Consider the following 20,913-nt stretch of genomic DNA (forward strand, 5'->3'; position numbering starts at 1 on the left):
TTTGTTTGCTTGCCTGAAAAGGCTGATGAAAGGCAAACATTCTGCAATGAGAATGCAGTCCCCTCTGAGACGACAGAGGAGATCTAAGCACCATGCACCTCGGCTCTCAAGACTATTCCGGAGAATGTCTTCCGTGGCGCCTTCAATGCTTTGGAAAACGCTGCATCGACGCAGAAGAAGCGAGCCTATTTTGAAAGTTTTCAAAGAATTGTAACGATTGGTTCAATAAATTTTTTTAAATCGACTCAGTCCTATTACTTTCCGCACAAGCTCTGTACATCTCAGAGTCTGCCATCTCTTTAAAGAAAGAAAATTTGAGATAGCTTATTAGAACATATTCACAAAAGCCGTCCCCCACTTTAAGCTTAGAAAATGTTTTTTTTGCTTGAAACCACTCTACTGCAGTCATCTTTTTAATAATTTTTGTCAAGCATTCTATAAGCCCATACAGCCTCTGAACGCGAACTGATTGTTCAATATGATCGAAGCCATAAAGCTACGATCGCTTTGAATATTAAAACACAGAGAGAGGAATCGACTCTCTGCTTTGCCATCGTACCAAGAAATACTTCGTGTGCACTTTCCAAGTGTTGTTATAAATGCAAGCATGCAACTTATCGCCCGATTAGTAGCCTTCGAAGCTAGAGAAAGATAAGAAAAAGCTGAGTTTATGATGTGTTCAGTGGTTCAAAGCAATTGCACAATTTTCTCCGGTTTCTAGTTGCAGTGATAATGTAAGCTGAGATGAGAGAACAACACGTACATCTTTTGTGGTAATTTCTATGGAAATAATATTAGTATTATTTTTTGCGCTCTAATTTGTATTCTTTATATGAAAAAAAGCCTTTTCGTTTCCTTTGCGTCAATTACTAAATCAAGATTCTTGCACGAAGGGGACGAATGCAAGTTAGAGCATAAGGGAAATTATTCGAAATTTCCGGAAGACTTTTCCTTTGGCGTATCAACGGCAGCTTACCAGGTCGAAGGTGCATGGAATGAAGATGGTAAGGGGCCCTCCATTTGGGACACGTATACCCACTTACATCCGGAACGTATCGCTGATCATTCAAACGGTGATGAAGCTGCGGAGTCTTATCATCGTTTCGCTCAAGATTTGGCCGCATTAAAAGAACTCAAGGTGCGTTAAAAAAAAACATGTATACATTACGTACGATCTAAGCAATTCTTCCAGGTTAACTTTTATCGGTTTTCAATTTCGTGGCCCAGAGTACTTCCTCGTGCAGATACACGAGTGCAAAATCAAAAGGCCATTGATTACTATAATATGATGATCGATAAGTTACTAGAAAACAATATTGAGCCCATGGTAACAATGTTTCACTATGATATGCCAGAAGAGCTGACAAAATTCGGCGGCTTCACCAATGACATCGTTATTAAGTACTTCCGCTATTATGCAGATTTTCTGTTCAAAACCTTTGGTGATCGTGTAAAAAAATGGATCACATTCAATGAACCATTCGATTATTGTGTACCTGGCTACGGCAATGCTGACTTCCCACCTATGATACACGCTAATGGCGTTGCCGACTATCTATGTATGGATAACACTTTAAAGGCGCATGCCTCCGCCTATCGCCTTTATAAAGCCAAGTATTCAAATTATCAAAAAGGTAAAGTGGGCATTACTATCAGCAGCCGTTTCTATTACACTAACACCACAGATTTTGGCTCAGAAGATGTTGTGGATCGTGCAATGCAATACTCGGTGAAAAATTTCACATCATTATACTATATTATTTAAATCACGTCTATGTATCTCGTATATTATTAAATATAGCTTGGTTGGTTGGCGCACTCCATATTTGGAGAGTCAGGTAATTATCCTTATACCGTTATCGAAGACATTACAAGCAACAGCATGAAAGAAGGACTTGCATGGTCTCGTTTACGACCTCTCAACTTATACTGGTCAAAAATTGTAAAAGGTTCAGGAGACTTTCTAGGACTTAATTATTACAGCTCTCGTTTTGTCCATATGGCTGAACCTCCAGGGGGTGAAATTCCCTCTTGGGAACATGATTCACGCCTCAAATATTCGGTGAACAAGAGATGGAAGCGTGCTAAATCTGACTGGCTCTATTGTGTTCCCCAGGGATTAGAAGATATCTTGAAGTGAGTAGGGGATTTTAAAAAGAAAACCAAAAATGTCCTTTAGATATATTGGTCCGGATATTTTTTTATTTAGGTGGATCCATGATAACTACAATAATATTGAAGTATACATTACGGAAAACGGTTGGTCCGATGAAGGCGAATTAGACGACACAGATCGCATTGATTACCTCAAGGTAAATTTTGTCGAAATGACCCACATTCATACTGAAATAACATACATATGTATGTATGTATATCTGTGAATGTGGAATATACATACATACGTATGTACATATAGGGGTATCATAGAGTCTCATTCAGTTTTAATGAACCGGAAACATAGTGTTGAGAATTGTAATTGCGTAAACTCATTTTTTTATGTCATCCAAGAACAATTTTTCTAAAGTGATAATAAATTTTACGAAATTATTATCCATAGATATAGTAATATAAGTTTATAAATGTACATCCATGTGTTCTTATAATTTTCAGTCTCATTTGCAAGCAGTTCTGAATGCCATAAACGACGGGTGTCAAGTAACACACTACACCCACTGGAGTTTAATCGATAACTTTGAGTGGAATAGAGGCTATACGTAAGTTAGTGGATTTTTTGAGTCCCCTTTGATGTTTTTTGAGACCTCCTTGATGTTTCGTGATTGCGTGCCAGCGACACCTTTAAGCAAAAATATACCTTAATTTCATTGCAGCGAAAAGTTTGGTCTCTATTACCTGAACGTGACAAGCGAAAACAAAGAGCGTGTTGCTAAAAATTCAGCCTCTTATTACAGGAGTGTCATTGAAAGTCGAAAACTACCATAAAGTGACAATTTCGTTTGAAAAGCTGGTGTATGTTGAGCAATAAACTTCCAAAGGTACTCACATATACGTATACACACATATCAATGTTGTGAAAGTGGCTTTTCTGATTTGATTTTAAATATGTATATTCGCGCATTAAATAAATAAATTGCTTAAAGTTGAAATGATTATAGTGGGTGTCTTGAAATGTATGTGTATGTGAAACTACAACGTCTTTACGTAAGAACGTGAGCGATCACCAGAGAACGTTTGTATAAGAAATTTTCAAACATATTGAAGACAATTTTTATAATTACTACAGTATATCGAGAGTGGTAACCCTGTGTTGTGAGAGAGCAATCAGCTGACACGTTTTTACGAGAAAAATTCAAATACCGTGGAAATCTACGGTCTCCTACGGTAAAGCGGGCGGTAGAAGCGGTGTTGGCTAATCATTTACATTGCGCTCCCATAAGACACGTCGTATCAGCTGACTCGGGCCACAATTTTGCGGAAATCGCTGATTGCGCTCTAACCCATATGTACTTTTTTGACGCAATTATTTGATCGTCTCCACGGTATTTTATTGCAACCCTGTGCCATCTGCCATTTTACATAAAGACATATATCGCCGTTCGGTAAGTTTTAAATAGATTTTAAAATTATAAAGATTTGTTAATTAATACTGAATTGAAAGCAAAGTTAGTCGAACTACATAAAATAAGAAACACTATCTGTTTAAATGAGTTAAGCCTCCTCCTACTCTGCCTGGGAAAAACTGGCGCACCCTAGCAAGACAGTACAATACACCACAGCCGATGACACAATAACGCAACACCAACTCAACTCACCACACCTGTACACTCAACAAAAAGGATGGACAACGGGATGGCTGATTCATATATTATACATCGTTACACGCATCCGTGCTTACATTCGCTATCAACATTCGTTCTAAGCAATTCGACACGTCAATTTTGCTTTATACGTAAATACCTTCTTCGTTAACTCAGCGGTCCGGGATGCAAGATCTATATATCCACCCCGCTCCGTACATCTACATACCTTCGTCGCCCTTTAATTAATATATGTACGTTAATATACATTTTATATTATCATTTTTTTATAAGAATGTAATAAACATTATATTAAATGATTGTACATTTTAAAGTGACCTTTTTTATTAAAGAATTGTTAAAGTGACTAATACTTTTGTGTGCAAATTTTGGCAGCAAATTAAACACTATCAGTTAAAAAGAACTTATAAAAACCATTTCGTTAAACAGTTATGAGTGATAAGCATCGTAAAGGGAAGTAGGAAACTATCAGCTGGTACAACGTAAACAAAGACACAGCTGATTGGTGCCCATAGAGAAACGTTAAGGGGAGTCGTGGGTAAATATAAAAAAACTTAAGTTTTATATACATACATATATGCATTTTATAACTATGGTTAATTAATAAATAGATGAAAGTGAACTTCATAATAAATGAATGACATTGGGTAATTTTGATAATAGAAAATCTCGATCACACAATAATCACCATCATCATCTGCATTGAATATCCTCCAAATTCTAATTTAAAAATATTTAAGTATGCTGTCAGTATTGCTATTGAACAGAGCTTAACAGGGTTGCGTAAGATAATTTTCAACTACTTTTTGGGGGAAAAATATATATAACGTATTTTATGTTATCACGATTTTGCAAATTCTGTAAAGAATTTATTTAAGTATTCAGACTATATGTAAAAACTAAATCTAGAACTATATAAAAATATGGTAATTTTTTTATGTAAAGAGTTGTTAATAAAATATCATCATACCATGCTTCGAAGCTAGAGAAAGATAAGAAAAAGCTGACTATGATCTGTTGTAGTGATAAAGTAAGCTGAGATGAGGAAACAACACGTACTTACGAATGTAAGTTAGAGCATAAGGGAAATTATTCGAAATTTCCGGAAGACTTTTCCTTTGGCGTATCAACGGCAGCTTACCAGGTCGAAGGTGCATGGAATGAAGATGGTAAGGGGCCCTCCATTTGGGACACGTATACCCACTTACATCCGGAACGTATCGATGATCATTCAAACGGCGATGAGGCTGCGGAGTCTTATCATCGTTTCGCTCAAGATTTGGTCGCATTAAAAGAACTCAAGGTGCGTTAAAATGTATATGTACATGTATACATTACGTACGATCTAAGCAATTCTTCCAGGTTAACTTTTATCGGTTTTCAATTTCGTGGCCCAGAGTACTTCCTCGTGCAGATACACGAGTGCAAAATCAAAAGGCCATTGATTACTATAATATGATGATCGATAAGTTACTAGAAAACAATATTGAGCCCATGGTAACAATGTTTCACTATGATATGCCAGAAGAGCTGACAAAATTCGGCAGCTTCACCAATGACATCGTTATTAAATACTTCCGCTATTATGCAGATTTTCTGTTCAAAACTTTTGGTGATCGTGTAAAAAAATGGATCACATTCAATGCACCATTCGTTTACTGTGTACATGCCTACGGCGATGGGGACTTCCCACCTATGATACACGCTTCTGGCGTTGCTGACTACCTATGTATGGATAACACTTTAAAGGCGCATGCCTCCGCCTATCGCCTTTATAAAGCCAAGTATTCAAATTATCAAAAAGGTAAAGTGGGCATCACTATCAGCAACCGTTTCTATTACACTAACACCACAGATTTTGGCTCAGAAGATATTGTGGATCGTGCATTGCAATTCTCGGTGAAAATTGTCACATCATTATACTATATTATTTAAATCACACCCCTGTATCTTGTATATTATTATAATATAGTTTGGTTGGATGGCGCAACCTATATTTGGAGAGTCAGGTAATTATCCTTACACCGTTATCGAAGACATTACAAGCAACAGCATGAAAGAAGGACTTGCATGGTCTCGTTTGAGCCCTCTCAACTTATACTGGTCAAAAATTGTAAAAGGTTCAGGAGACTTTCTAGGACTTAATTATTACAGCTCTCTTTTAGCTCATACGGCGGAACCTCCAGGGGGTGAAATTCCATCCCTGGAACATGATTCACGCCTTAAATATTCGGTGGACAAGAGATGGAAGCGTGCTAAGTCTGACTGGCTCTATTGTGTACCCCAGGGATTGGAAGATATCTTGAAGTGAGTAGGAGATTTCAAAAATAAAACCAAAAATGTCCTTTAGATATATTGGTCCGGCAATTTTTTTTTTATATACTTAGGTGGATCCGTGATAACTACAACAATATCGAAGTATATATTACGGAAAACGGTTGGTCTGATGAAAGCGAATTAGACGACACAAATCGCATTGAATATCTCAAGGTAAATTTTGTAGACCTGACCACACATTCATACTGAAATAACACACATATGCATGTATGCACATATGTATGTACATCTGTGAATGTAGTATATGTGTACATACCTATAGGAGTTTCATAGAGTCTCATTAAGTTATAAGTTATAACGAACAGAAATCAAGCGTTGAGAATGGTAATTATAATCGAACCACAATTTTTTAAATAAGTGTAAAAATTTGTATTTTATAATTTTACGATGCGTTATGACAAGTTGTGAATACCCTTATTAATTTTACGAAATTATTATCCATAAGTAGTAATATATCGTCACCTGAAATGCAAAATAACGTAACAACATTTTCGGAAATTTACAGTGGCATGAATGAAACACGAAATAAAATGGAACATGAGTGAAAAAAACTTTTAATATTGGTTAAAACAAGTTTATATCTGAGCGCAGAACCTGAATATTTGACATATGTATGTAATATTATTTATACAATTTGAAGTAGTGAATCGTAATCAATGAGACACTAAATTTCGAATTATTTGATGATAAGTTATTTTGCATTTCAGGTGTTCTTATAATTTTCAGTCTCATTTACAAGCTGTGCTGAATGCCATAAACGACGGGTGTAAAGTAACACACTACTCCCACTGGAGTTTAATTGATAACTTTGAGTGGAATAGGGGCTATACGTAAGTTAGTGGATTTTTTGAGTCCCCTTTGATGTTTTGATATTACGTGCTAGCGACACCTTTAATCAAAAATAAATCTTCATTTCGTTGCAGCGAAAAGTTTGGTCTCTATTACCTGAATGTGACTAGCAAAAACAAAGAACATGTTGCCAAAACTTCAGTCCCTTATTACAGGAGTGTCATTGAAAGTCGGAAACTATCACAAAGTGACAATTTCGTGTGAAGAGCTGGTGTAAGTTAAGCAATAAACTTACAAAGGTACTTACAAATAAGTATACACACATATCAATGTTGTGAAAGAGGTTTTTCTGATTTGATTATAAATATGTATATTCGTGCATTAAATAAATAAATTGCTTAAAGTTGAAATTAATATAGTGGGTGTCTTGAAATGTATGTGTACGTGAAACTACAACGTCTTTGAGTAAGAACGTGAACGATCACAAGAGTTTCGGCAGGAATTGTCAATGGGGTACGAAACTTTACTAGAAATCTCTGGATAATTAACTGGTGGCTTATAACATTGACAGATGGCAACGTTAATCCGGATTAACTGCACATTTAATCAGATCCAAAATTGTAGGTGACAGACGGCAGCTTTAAGAGTTTGAAACTCTCATAAACAGTTGATAGTAATTTTTATAATAGGGGAATTCTCTTGCTCTTGCAATATATATGTATGTATATCTAGGGATATTATTGTAAATTACTATTGTGTATGGCTATTGTGAATTGGCGCGTCTCCTGCATTCATTCTTAACAAAAAACTGTAACAAATTTAAATGGAAATTATAAAATCAATTTAAAATTTACCTTCCTCAACATTTTAATGTCAAAATATGTATTTAAGTAAAATGACAGCTAGCACAGCGTTGCAAGTATTTTTTTACGTGTCATTGCACGAAAATAAAAATGGGTTTTGGTCTGAAATATTTTACAGGCATTGCAGATAATTTTCTGAGTGTTTGTTGTTGTGCAAGGGTTTTGCAAGAGCAAGAGAATACCCAATTGTTTTATAATTGAAAATTTGAAAAACAGCTGTCAGTGTTGCTTTTTTTCATTCGAAATAGATTAAAATTGGCCATTTTTAACAATGTTTTAACAATATCGTTAAACAAGGTTGAGGAAACTCAGCTGAGACAATGTAAACCAAGGCACAGCTAATTTTTGCCCAAGGAGAAACGTTAATGTGAGTCGGGAGTTGAGTTTCTATTTACATCCAATATAATCGCTATTTGACCGGAAAGTGATTGCATTCTGTATTTTTCCTAAAATTTATGGAAAAGTTGTCCCAAAAGTATTGGTTCTATTTAAAACATTGATATTTTTCAAAATAAAATCAGTTTATTTTATTATATGTTCTTAAATTAGCGGTTATTATTAGCCAACATAAGAATAATTAAATTTTATATACATAGTATATGCCTTTTTAACCGTGGTAAATTAATAAATATTCACCACTGAAATATGTTAATTAGATATAAGGAGCCATGTAAGAAACGGGCTTCATAAAATGCAAATTCCACGAAATTGAATAAAAATTTTATAATTTGCGAAATTGAATTCTAATTTAAAAATATTTAAATATGTTGTCAGTATTGCTATCATGGTACAAGGTAGTAGGGAAAGTGCCCATTCATAATCCTTAACCTACCCCCGAAGTATACGTTTACAATAAAAACATCATGGCCACCTCTGGTGCATAAGGATGGCAGGAGGTCAAAACGGGTTTCTTAAAATGAAAATGCTATAATATTTAATTATATATTATAGTACTATATACAAACAATCATAAATACTATTCTCAATTTTTGTTATAGAGTAAAGTTTATAGTGTTATCAAAAAAATTAATCATATTTTCATGATATAGACAAATATGCTATATATTTTTAAGCGTTTTAGTTTACTTATTCATAGACAAATTGGAAATTATATTTGATAATGAGTGGACCAAAAGAGTTAAATATTGTGCAAAAATTTGGTATTACATATCATAATAATTCGTTTGAACAAAAAAACACAATTTTTTATTGTAAGATAAATCAAGAGATAATTATAATAGCAATGTTTCCTATATTTTAAGTATAAATTTTTGTAATCACAAACTACATACACGTTTTATATGTCAGAATTTAGCTATACGCCGGCGATCAGGAGTGTTGTGTAGGAATGTGAGTATGATTTTGTTTGCTCTGAGCGATTTAGTCAGCCTTTAGTAATGAAAATATATCGTCATCTAAAATGCAAAATAACTTATCATCAAAAAATTCGAAATTTAGTGTCTTATTGATTACGATTCACTACTTCAAATTGTATAAATAATATTACGTACATATGTCAAATATTTTCAGGTCCTTCGCTCATATATGAACCAGTTCCCTTTTATTTCGTGTTTCATTCACGCCACTGTAAATTTTCGAAAATGTTGTTCCGTTATTTTGCATTTTAGGTGACGATATGCATATTTTATGAACAACTCTTTACCTGAAAAATTACCATATTAAGCGCTGAACACAATGCTCGCGACAGACCGCAAACGACATCTGTCAATCATTAAAATACACACGTTCTTATGGACACTGTTATTTTGACAGCTGCACGACTACACGTTCTGGCTAACTTCAACATCCTCCAATATTTGCCAACGACAGTAGAGTTGACAGTAGAATGGAAGATAGAAAGAGGAGATAGAGTGGTGATGCCATTAATATGTAAAATGTAAAATTATTCACAGCTCTAACAAACTTAACGTTATTTTACAAATAAAAGCATAAAATAGCTCTATTATATCATTTGTAATAACAATTGATAATCTAAAACAAATATATTTACCTATTTAATTATTTTTTGCATACAAATTTTCACTTTGAACAAAATTTCATTGAAGTGCAAGGTATTAGTAGGGCCGCAACGAAATTGTGTACATACAAAATGGACAACTGCGTTGTTTTGTGTACACGCCGGCCATTGTTATGTCGCTGCCTTCTTACAAATGTTCATGTAGTAGGATGCACAACGCCATTTTCAGTTCACTGTCGTGCTGCTGCGGTCTGCCGCGAGCATTGTGTTCCACACTTTACTTTTTAGTTCTAAACTAAGTTTTAACATTAATAGGCTTCCTAAGGAAACTATTTTTTGATTTTGCCATATCTTTATAGTATAAATATATTATAAATATTTTTACCATAAAATGTAGTTTAAATTAGCTTACGCAAGACTATTTCGTCATGCTCAATAGCAATACTGGCAAGATATTTGAATATTGTCGGGATTTTGATGGATCGGCATCTTGTGCTTCGGTATTTTAAGTGTATCCCCTTAAGTCTGCGATTACATTAAGCAACTTTTGTTGCTAATTCTCGGGCGATTCTCTTTTGCTGTTCGAGTTTTTTTCTCATTCTCTTTCACTTTACTTTAACCCATTGTCGTTTCTTTTTCCTTATAGGTATTTGGGCAACTCTATCACATATATTAATCAGCTCTGTCAATTAAGAAATACATTTTATTTATTAATAAAACAAACATAAGTATATCACCCTTTTTACTATCGTCTGAATCAAATTGTACGGCTTCCTCCATACATTTCACAATATCTTTAATTAATTACATTTTTTCGTCATACTCCAATTTCTAAAATATTTATACTATATTATGTATATTTGTATACATATTTGCAAATTACTTACCAAAAGATGAAATTAAATTTTTTAAATATATTAAAAATATTAATTTCAAAAAAAGATACGCAAATGCAACTATGTACTACGAAAGAAAGAACACGAATGCCGAAAAACGTCGCAGCGAACTGTTACGAATAAGAACACAAAGAGAGTTGCTGAACACTGGAAACTCGGCGCGATTCCCCTCTCCTCGTCGCCCCCTCGCCTATAAACCAAGAGTTGCCGCAACAAAAGTTGTCTCGTGTAATAGCGCTCTAACCACAGTTAAAAAGAAGCATTAATAAAAAACTTAATTACTCATGTATTTGCTCATAATGTCCTCTTATATATAAATATATATTAAATTAAAAATATTTCTTTTGAAAATATATTAAAGTTTTATATATACTCAATATTATTGTTCATCCTTTACGATGATTGCTATTGAACAGAGCTTAACAGGGTTGCGTAAGATAATTTTAAACTACTTTCTAGGAAAGAAAAATATTTAACGTATTTTATGTTATGACGATTTTGCAAGTTCTACAAATGATTTAATTAAGAAGTATACAGACTATATGTAAAAACTAAATCTAGAACTAAATAAATATATTGGAATTTTTTTATTTAAAAAGTTGTTAATGGAATATTCTACATAAGTATTTCCATTGTTATACCATGCTTCGAATCTAGAGAAAGATAAGAAAAAGCTGACTTTATGATCTGTTGTAGTGATAAAGTAAGCTGAGATGAGGGAACAACACGTACTTCTTTTGTGGTAATTTCTGTGGAAATAATATTGGTATTAATTTTGCGTTATTATTTGTATTCTTTATATAAAAAATAGCATTTTCGTCTCCTATGCGTCAATTACTAAATCGAGATACTTTCACGAAGGGGACGAATGTAAGTTAGAGCATAAGGGAAATTATTCGAAATTTCCGGAAGACTTTTCCTTTGGCGTATCAACGGCAGCTTACCAGGTCGAAGGTGCATGGAATGAAGATGGTAAGGGGCCATCCAATTGGGACACGCATACTCACTTGCATCCGGAACGTATCGATGACCATTCAAACGGAGATGAAGCTGCAGAGTCTTATCATCGTTTTGCTCAAGATTTGGTCGCATTAAAAGAACTCAAGGTGCGTTAAAATGTATACATTTATACAATACATACATATGTGATCTAAGCAACTCTTCCAGGTTAACTTTTATCGGTTTTCTATATCTTGGCCTAGAATACTTCCTCGTGCAGATACACGAGTGCAAAATCAAAAGGCGATTGATTACTATAATATGATGATCGATAAGTTACTAGAAAACAATATTGAGCCAATGGTAACAATGTTTCACCATGATATGCCAGATGAGCTGACAAAGTTCGGCGGCTTCACCAATGACATCGTTATTAAGTACTTCCGCTATTATGCAGATTTTCTGTTCAAAACCTTTGGTGATCGTGTAAAAAAATGGATCACATTCAATGAACCATTCGTTTATTGTATACCTGCCTACGGAAATGCGGTGTTCCCACCTATGATCCACGCTCCTGGCGTTGCTGACTACTTATGTATGGATAACACTTTAAAGGCGCATGCATCCGCCTATCGCCTTTATAAAGCCAAGTATTCAAATTATCAAAAAGGTAAAGTGGGCATGGCCATCAGCAGCCGTTTCTATTACACTAATACAACAGATTTTGGCTCAGAAGATGTTGTGGATCGTGCAATGCAATACTCGGTGAAAAATTTCACATAATTATAACATATTGTTTAAATCACACCCCTGTATCTTGTATATTATTATAATATAGTTTGGTTGGTTTGCGCACCCCATATTTGGAGAGTCAGGTAATTATCCTTATACCGTTATCGAAGACATTACAAGCAACAGCATGAAAGAAGGACTTGCATGGTCTCGTTTACGACCCCTCAGCTTATACTGGTCAAAAATTGTAAAAGGTTCAGGAGACTTTCTAGGACTTAATTATTACAGCTCCCATTTTGCCCATACGGTTGAACCTCCAGAGGGTGAAATTCCCTCCTGGGAACATGATTCACGCCTCAAATTTTCGGTGGACAAGAGATGGAAGCGTGCTAAGTCTGACTGGCTCTATTGTGTACCCCAGGGATTGGAAGATATCTTGAAGTAAGTAGGAGATTTGAAAAACAAAACCAAAAATGTCCTTTAGATATATTGGTCCGGATATTTTTATATTTAGGTGGATCCGTGATAACTACAATAATATTGAAGTATACATTACGGAAAACGGTTGGTCTGATGAAGGCAAATTAGACGACACAAATCGCATTGAATACCTCAAGGTAAATTTTTACGATCTAAGCACACATTCACACTTTTATTTAAATTAAATTACTTTTTCAGAGCAATATTCGTAGTTTATGTAAAAATAAAGCCTTTTTTAAATTATTTTTTGTCTTAGATATATTCATACTTACATATTTATATAACAAATTATCATAATATTATTTAAAAATTGAAATACATATATTACAATAGTGATAAATGAACATTAATCGTATATTTTATCATTCAAAACTTACATACTTGCATATATTCACATGTATCATGACCATATGTGTTTATGTTCGCTTTCGCGAATTCAAATCATATTATCACTTATCAATAATAACATGTGCGACCTGCTCATCTGTACATACATATGTAAATATGTGCGTATGACATTAGTACACAAGTAACGCATACACAAACCTACATACATACTTGTATACATATGCGTACACATGCAAATACATATGTCACCCCGAAAAACTACAAACATTGCTTTACAAAAACAATCGTTTGAAATGGCATCAGACATACTTATGTATCTGCGTACACATGTAAATATGTGCGTATGACATTCCCACACAAATAATGCATACACAACATACATACTTATATGCGTTCACATGTAGATATGTCATCCGCAAAAATTACAAATATTGTTCTACAAAAACAACAAATATCTGAAGTAGCATCAGCGGTGTCACAAGTCAATATGGCAGCCAAATGTAGTAAATCTTACAGCAAGAACAATTTCATTCATGAACGCAAGCGCACTTTCAACAAGCAAACTCGCTTCATTCATTAAATCGACCATCTTCACATCTCCCCGAGCATGCGTTTACCAACAAGTGCCTTTTCGCGACGATGGCAAACGCTAAAAATCATAAATTGAACAACTTTCTGATGCTTCTTTACATAAAGAAGTGAGAAAAGCGACAACATAGCTGTTGTAGATTTATAATATTTGTCTAAAAATATTATGAATAAAATATATGTATGAAGATGTATGAGCGTGCATACATATCGACGCAGATTTTTGCGAGTCACGGAAAAATATTTTAGACAAATATTATAAATCTACAGCTCTAACAAACTTGAAGTTATTTTACAAATAAAAGCATAAAATAGCTATATTATAGCTCTATTATATCATTTGTAATAAAAGTTGATAATTTAAAGCAAAAATATTTACCTATTTACTTATTTTTCGCATAAAAAATTTCATTTTGAACAAAATATTAAAATTTCATTGAAGTGAAAGAAATTGGTATGGCCACAACGAAATTGTGTACATACAAAATGGACAACTGCGTTGTTTTGTGTACATGCCGGCCATTGTGTTGTTGTTGCTTCTCAAAATGTACATGTAGTAGATGAACAACGACGTTTTCAGTTCACTGTCGTGCGCTGCAGTCTGTCGCGCTCTATGTGTTCACCACTTCAAACGATTGTTTTTGTAAAGCAATGTTTGTAGTTTTTCGGGGTGACATATGTATTTGCAAGTGTACGCATATGTATACAAGTATGTATGTAGGTTTGTGTATGCGTTACTTGTGTACCAATGTCATACGCACATATTTGCATATGTATGCACAGATGAGCAGGTCGCACATGTTATTATTGATAAGTGATAATATGATTTGAATTCGCGAAAGCGAACATAAACACATATGGTCATGATACATGTGAATATATGTATGTATGTAAGTTTTGAATGATAAAATATATGTACGATTAATGTTCATTTATCACTATTGTAATATATTTCAATTTTTAAATAATATTATGATAATTTGTTATATAAATATGTAAGTATGAATATATCTAAGACAAAAAATAATTTAAAAAAGGCTTTATTTTTACATTAACTACGAATATTGCTCTGAAAAAGTAATTTAATTTAAATGTATTCAATTGTACATGTATTCATAAATATACATATGTACACAAAAAGAATTCATACGAATACACATGTTTGCATATAAACGTATAAAAATATAAGCAAAAGAGCGAACATACATATGTACATACGTCTGTTAGAGCAATATATAGTTTTGAGTATAATTTTTATTCCACGCGCTGCTCTGTTGAAGCAAAATGTTAAAATTTCTGCTGCAGAGCTGGCAGTGGTGAAACTGGACCATCTCGACCGAGTTAGCCAAAAATATTTTTACGATCTACGCGCCGTGAACCTTCTCTAGATAGACGTTCTCTGTACATACATATGTACATGCATTTAGGGTTCTCATTAAGTTATGACGAACCGAAAACAGCGTTGAGAATTGTAATTGCGTAAACGCATTTTTGTATGGACTCCAACAACAATTTTTTAGACTAGTATAGAAAATTATAATTTTACGATGCGTTATGACAAGTTGTGAGTACCCTAATAAATTTTACGAAATTATTATCCATAGATATAGTAATATAAGTTTATAAATCTACATCCATGTGCTCTTATAATTTTCAGTCTCATTTGCAAGCTGTGCTGAACGCCATAAACGACGGGTGTAAAGTTACGTACTACTCCTACTGGAGTTTAATCGATAACTTTGAGTGGAATAGGGGCTATACGTAAGTTAGTGGATTTTTTGAGTCCCCCTGATGTTTTGCGATTGCGTGCTAGCGACACCTTTAATCAAAAATAAACCTTCATTTCGTTGCAGCGAAAGGTTTGGTCTCTATTACCTGAACGTGACAAGCAAAAATAAAGAGCGTGTTGCTAAAAATTCAGCCTCTTATTACAGGAGTGTTATTGAAAGTCGAAAACTACCATGAAGTGACAATTTCGTGTGAAAAGCTGATGTAAGTTGAGCAATAAACTTACAAAGGTACTTACAAATAAGTATACACACATATCAATGTTGTCAAAATGGCTTTTTTGATTTGATTATAAATATGTATGTATATTCGTGCATTAAATAAATAAATTGCTTAAAGTTGAAATTAATATAGAGGGTATCTTGAAATGTATGTGTATGTGAAACTACAACGTCTTTGCGTAAAAACGTGATCACAAGAGTTTCGGTTAGAATTGTCAATGTGGTCTTAAGAAACTTTAACAGAAATCTCTGAGTAATTAACTGGTGGCTTAGCCGATAAGTGGCTCACACGGTAATAGGGATATAGCTATAGTAATGTTTAAAAATACTTCCCTATGATGAATTAAGTTGCACAACATTTAATCGGTATGACTTCAAATAATCGTACTATAAAAGTCTAATTTTGCGTTGACGTTTGTCAGTAAGAAGATGTTTTATAAGTACAGCCATGGCTTACGGGAACAGAGCTGTGGTACAGTACGAAACGTATTAAATGTCGAGCGTGGAAGGTTAATGAATACAACACTTATTTAAACAAAAATATTAGATAAATGCCGCGATAAATACTGAAATTAAAGTAAAGTTAGTCGAACCACTTAAAATAAGCAACACTACCAGTTCAAAACAACTTATATAAAGCAGTTATGAGTGACCCAGATATGACAAAGTTCCAAGTGGACCAGCGGTCAAATTTTATTTCTTTGATTTTACTGGATGCACTGGAGGATGGAAACGAAAGGTAACAACTGAGATTAAATATTATTACACATTACATTAATTTTTTATATATAACATTTATGTACATATGTATGAATTCAAATTGTTAGTGATATATATGCCATAATAGCTAAAAATAAGGTAGATGCGAGTTATGTTCCTATCGAACGCGGTATATCACCCCTTCATTATGCATGTGGAATGGATAACGCGGCAGTTGCTGTGGACATTATAAAAATATTCCTTGAAGGCGGTGGTAAGTTAAATATAGCGTTCACTATGCTTTAAATTCATGTCTGTAATTTTTTTTATTTTGTGAACTTAAGCTGACGCCAATGTTCGGTCAAACGAAAATATGACACCATTGCATGTTGCTGCGATATTTGGCCGTGTAGATATAGTCGTTTTACTTTTGGTACGTAATAACTCTAATAAAATTATTATAAGCGAAGTTAACGTGAATAAAATTTAGAAATATGGTGCTCGACATGATTTACTGGACGATGAACGAAAAACACCAATACATTACGCTATCGAAGAATGCCATTTTGATGTATTGGAGGTAATCAGAGACCATATTTTTCAACATAAATATGAACTCGTGCGTAAAAGATCCACAGAATATGTTTCTGATAAAGACAATTATTCAACCAGAGGAGAATCAAATAAACAAAAAGAAGAAGATTCCAATGTGACACCTGTTAACAGAATGCTTTCTAATGTTCGTAATAATGACTCAGGAAACCCTGATGCACCAAACAATAAGTACACACCGAACCGTGTACACTACAATTATGATGTGACATCTCCGTATTATATAAATATAACTCATCGTCGACACCGACCACAACCGATATTTCCATCTATTGGATCTCCACCAAACTCTAAAAATAAATCACGTGACTTCGAATGTGAGAAGTTAGAAGTGCCAGATTCAAATACTAAGGTATTCCTTATATACCTATATATCATAAAGTTAATTTGACAATCATTTTATGTACAGGAAGATCAAGAAAAGGAATCTACTGACAGGCAATCTTCTGTTAATGTATTTCACCTCACTGAGAAAAATTTGAAGGAACTTTCTAAGACATCTAATTTAGATCGTTCCTGTATTTCAATGATCGAAGCATGGCGAAAGAAAGTTGAGTTATCACGTGCTAAAAGGTCTATTTTGAGGTGTTACTCAGATGTAGATGAAATGGTAGACGAAGTAATGAAAAGTGATCACCTGAATTTCACTAACACTATTTTACAAGAAAATGCGAAAACAGTATCTGAAGACAACGAATCTGAAACCAATCCGATTATGATCTCAAATCTCTCTTTGGGTGCCATAATACAAAAAGCTGCCCAGGCCCATGTATTGGATCAAGAACCAGACCTAGATAGTAGTTATCATACAGTGCCCCCAATAATTGAGAACGAACTCAGTGGAAGTATTAAGAAACAACCTTTGAAAAACTCACCAAAGAAATATTTAAAAAAAAAATCTGACCAAAATCCATCAGGGGATTATATACTACAAATGGCGGAAGCTTACGTTCATACCGATGATGAGAATGGGCTAGTCTTTTACGAAACTAAACTTCTCAGTAGTCAGAAGAGTGCTACTAATTGGTACTAAAATAAAATTTTACAAATACATGTTTTAAATGTTTATATAATATTTAAATTGATTTTTAAGTGAACAACAAAATTTGGACAGTACTGTATCGACTAATGAGACACACATTTTGGATTATGAAACTGATGAACTGCGTGCTGAACTGGCTCAGTTTGGCGATCCTCCTGGTAACTAATTATGTAGTATTTATGTATACGCGTAATGCTTAATTATTAAACTAATAAATATTTTTAAAGGTCCAATAACAAAGAGTACAAAACGGCTTTACATAAAAAGACTTATAAAATATAAAAGAAATGCTCCGGATCTCCAACAGATAAATACAAATGGAAAACAAAACGCCACAGAGTGTGCAAGTATATAATTTTGAACATATTATATTATCTATATCTGTTGTTAATTGGTTTCGATTGAATTAGAATTATCTGTGGAATTGCAACGGACTATACGTTCTCCGGAACATTTTGCCCTAATACCAGAGTACCACAAGTATGAATGTAAGTCGACTGAATACTTTGCTAATTTACAAAATAAACATAAAATGAGAGAAGGTCATCTTAAGCAAAGTTTTATATATATGCTAATAGATCCGCGAATTTCTTGCAATTTACCCGGAGAAAGCCTGGTACGTTTTCTAATCAAAGGCATTTTTATAAATAATTAAATATTTTTCTCATACACAGTATATAGAGAGGCATAAAGCGTGGGTGCGCTTCCTTGAATCAGTGTTCTATGTTGGAAAAGGGAAAACTTCTCGTCCGTACTCCCATTTATATGAAGCTATGAAGTTACATTCCCGAGTTCATAGTCACCAGAAGATTACTAATTCCAGAACAGATTTAGTACAGTCCCAGCGGGGGAAAGCTTCATGTAAATCATAATCAATTGGATATGAATTGTATAGTTAAATATATTTTTTATAGCTATAAGGAAACAGACGCTTTGTCTAGATATTTTTAAAGCAAATGTTCAAAAGCCTTTGGATAACAAGAAGTTGGAACGGATTCTGGATATTTGGAGATGCGGAAAGGGTGTGGTGTGCCTTCACGTTTTTCACAATATATTGCCTTCAGAAGCTTATACTCGCGAGGCGGCTATAATTGATGCCTTTGGGATACAGCATTTAACAAATCACAAGCGTGGAGACTACTACGGCCCAGCGCAGACTTGGACCATGAAGGAGAAAAAAATGTTTGGAATATCTTTATTATATAAAGCAATGCAAATTTATTTAGCAGAAGGTGAATCACAGCTATCTCCTAGTGATCTCATTTAAAATAAGATATAAAATGTATGTTTATATAAAGTAAGCCAATGTGATATTTTTGTATATACGAAAGAATATAATGACGTTGATTGTATAAATCTTTATTTAATATATTTTATTTCCGATTACATAAACTTTTAGTTTAAGAAAAAGCAAAGGTATGTGATAAGGATCCAAAAAATATTTACTTTTTCTGGCTTTTCTTCTCGTTTTCTTCTTTTTCTTGCTTAATAGCTTCAACGTGTTTTTTTACTTCTTCCGCAGAAAGTGTAACCAATTTTGGTGCATCACCAGGTTTTTCTGCTTTTTTCATTACAACAATTTCTAAATTCCCACTGGACTGTGCTACCTCACGAAGCGCTTTTATTGTGAGCCTCACTGCCGAGTCTTCTTCTGCAACGCTTTCCTCTTTGTAGTGCTTTTCTAAGTACTCGCGAACGGTTTTTGCAGCACGACCAACGGCATTGGCTTTCCATTCATAATAATTTCCAGAAGGTTCAGTCTGGTAAAGATGTGGTTCACCATTACTGTCGAATCCAGCGATCAAACACGATATTCCAAAGGGTCGTCTACCATTGCTCTGTGTGTATTTTTGTTTTAATTGAGCAATGTACCTAATAAGTTATAATTTAAGTTCGATGTAAATTTTGTCCGATATTTATATATTTAATTCAACCTTACCGTGTTATATATTCCAAGGTGACGGGATCCTCAACATTCAATTTGTGACTTTGACATTCGACTCTAGCTCGATTAATAAGAATACGAGCATCAGCAGTTAAACCGGCAAATGCAATGATTACATGTTCATCCAATGTACAAATTTTCTGAACTGTCCGATCTAATTGCAAAGTAGGCATTGATTTTTTTTCTACACCCAACACAACCACATCTTTTCCTCGAACTCCAACCTGAAAATTTTGTTAATAAGCTGTAGTATTTGGTCGAGATTGAAAAGGATAAGTATGGACAAGGGAGGTTAAGGTCACTTACAGCAGAAGATCCTCGACGCACTGCTTCCTGTGCATATTCCACTTGTAACAAATGACCATCTGGGGAGAAGATAGTTACAGCGCGATCATAACGTGCAGACATTTTGCTGTAATATTTATATTTCACAAGCTCTGATAAAAACTAAACTACAATGAATTGCGGCAATAATTACAATAAATGAAAAAGTGTTTGTCAGCTTCGCGAAAGAGCACTGCCAGACTTAGTCTGAGTTCAGTTAAAGTTGCCAGACTAAGATTCTCTTAGGAATATAACAAATTTCACACAGAGATGGCACTCAAAGTAAAATTAATTATGAAGGAATATGATTTATAATGTGAGTAGGAAGTTGAGATCACTTTTAAAAATTTACAATCTTCTGATTAGTTCGCTGAGTGGGTTGAGTACGTTACATGACTTCTATTATTCCAAGAGCTAAAAATCAAGATTTTTTGATCTCTGTGTATGTATTTTTGAGTCTACTAGAGGGTTGGCAGTCCGTTTTTTGGTACTTCTTTTGAGATGTCATTTATCAGTTTCCTTTCTATTTATGTCGTCATTGTCCGATTTCTCAGAT

General features: G+C 34.0%; 5 protein-coding genes across 11 annotated transcripts; 4 read left to right on the top strand and 1 right to left on the bottom strand.

Moving 5' to 3' along the window:
* Window positions 1-640: 640 nt before the first annotated feature.
* LOC120775194 (myrosinase 1-like) lies at window positions 641-3,143 on the top strand. Its single transcript, XM_040105249.1, has 7 exons — window positions 641-773; window positions 844-1,138; window positions 1,193-1,729; window positions 1,802-2,136; window positions 2,210-2,312; window positions 2,611-2,714; window positions 2,829-3,143. Exons 1-7 carry the CDS (start codon window positions 745-747, stop codon window positions 2,938-2,940), a joined length of 1,515 nt encoding a protein of 504 aa, XP_039961183.1. The 5' UTR covers window positions 641-744; the 3' UTR covers window positions 2,941-3,143.
* Window positions 3,144-4,836: 1,693 nt separating this feature from the next.
* LOC120773573 (myrosinase 1-like) lies at window positions 4,837-7,276 on the top strand (the record flags this gene model as incomplete). Its single annotated transcript, XM_040102557.1, has 6 exons — window positions 4,837-5,079; window positions 5,139-5,675; window positions 5,749-6,083; window positions 6,164-6,266; window positions 6,840-6,943; window positions 7,037-7,276. Coding segments are annotated over 6 exons (1,452 nt in total), but the record flags the coding sequence as incomplete, so codon positions are not given.
* A 3,983-nt stretch (window positions 7,277-11,259) lies between these two features.
* LOC120774020 (myrosinase 1-like) lies at window positions 11,260-16,301 on the top strand. Of its 5 annotated transcripts, none has more exons than XR_005705213.1 (8): window positions 11,260-11,381; window positions 11,451-11,745; window positions 11,807-12,343; window positions 12,417-12,751; window positions 12,825-12,927; window positions 15,384-15,487; window positions 15,580-15,744; window positions 15,854-15,916. XR_005705213.1 is itself a non-coding variant. In XM_040103307.1 (8 exons), exons 1-7 carry the CDS (start codon window positions 11,353-11,355, stop codon window positions 15,689-15,691), a joined length of 1,515 nt encoding a protein of 504 aa, XP_039959241.1. In that variant the 5' UTR covers window positions 11,260-11,352; the 3' UTR covers window positions 15,692-15,718; window positions 16,283-16,301. The 5 variants fall into 5 exon arrangements, 4 of the variants coding, with proteins under 4 accessions (XP_039959241.1, XP_039959240.1, XP_039959242.1 ...); XM_040103307.1 differs by lacking the exon at window positions 15,854-15,916 and adding an exon at window positions 16,283-16,301 and having other exon boundaries at window positions 15,580-15,718; XM_040103306.1 differs by having other exon boundaries at window positions 15,580-15,718; window positions 15,869-15,933.
* A 65-nt stretch (window positions 16,302-16,366) lies between these two features.
* On the top strand, window positions 16,367-19,450 carry LOC120774019. 3 transcript variants are annotated; one of them, XM_040103302.1, is made up of 11 exons: window positions 16,367-16,474; window positions 16,563-16,708; window positions 16,779-16,867; window positions 16,925-17,398; window positions 17,456-18,072; window positions 18,140-18,246; window positions 18,316-18,435; window positions 18,499-18,576; window positions 18,667-18,704; window positions 18,763-18,949; window positions 19,003-19,450. In XM_040103302.1, exons 1-11 carry the CDS (start codon window positions 16,380-16,382, stop codon window positions 19,353-19,355), a joined length of 2,304 nt encoding a protein of 767 aa, XP_039959236.1. In that variant the 5' UTR covers window positions 16,367-16,379; the 3' UTR covers window positions 19,356-19,450. The 3 variants fall into 3 exon arrangements, with proteins under 3 accessions (XP_039959236.1, XP_039959235.1, XP_039959238.1); XM_040103301.1 differs by having other exon boundaries at window positions 18,499-18,704; XM_040103304.1 differs by having other exon boundaries at window positions 16,388-16,474; window positions 16,583-16,708; window positions 18,499-18,704.
* LOC120774021 (proteasome subunit alpha type-7-B) lies at window positions 19,427-20,546 on the bottom strand. Its single transcript, XM_040103309.1, has 3 exons — window positions 20,340-20,546; window positions 20,028-20,257; window positions 19,427-19,960 (listed from the first exon to the last, which is right to left on the bottom strand). The coding sequence occupies exons 1-3, from the start codon at window positions 20,439-20,441 to the stop codon at window positions 19,531-19,533; spliced, it is 762 nt and encodes a 253-aa protein (XP_039959243.1). The 5' UTR covers window positions 20,442-20,546; the 3' UTR covers window positions 19,427-19,530.
* Window positions 20,547-20,913: the final 367 nt, after the last annotated feature.

The sequence above is a fragment of the Bactrocera tryoni genome, chromosome 4, assembly GCF_016617805.1.
Source record: "Bactrocera tryoni isolate S06 chromosome 4, CSIRO_BtryS06_freeze2, whole genome shotgun sequence".
Lineage (NCBI taxonomy): Eukaryota > Metazoa > Arthropoda > Insecta > Diptera > Tephritidae > Bactrocera > Bactrocera tryoni.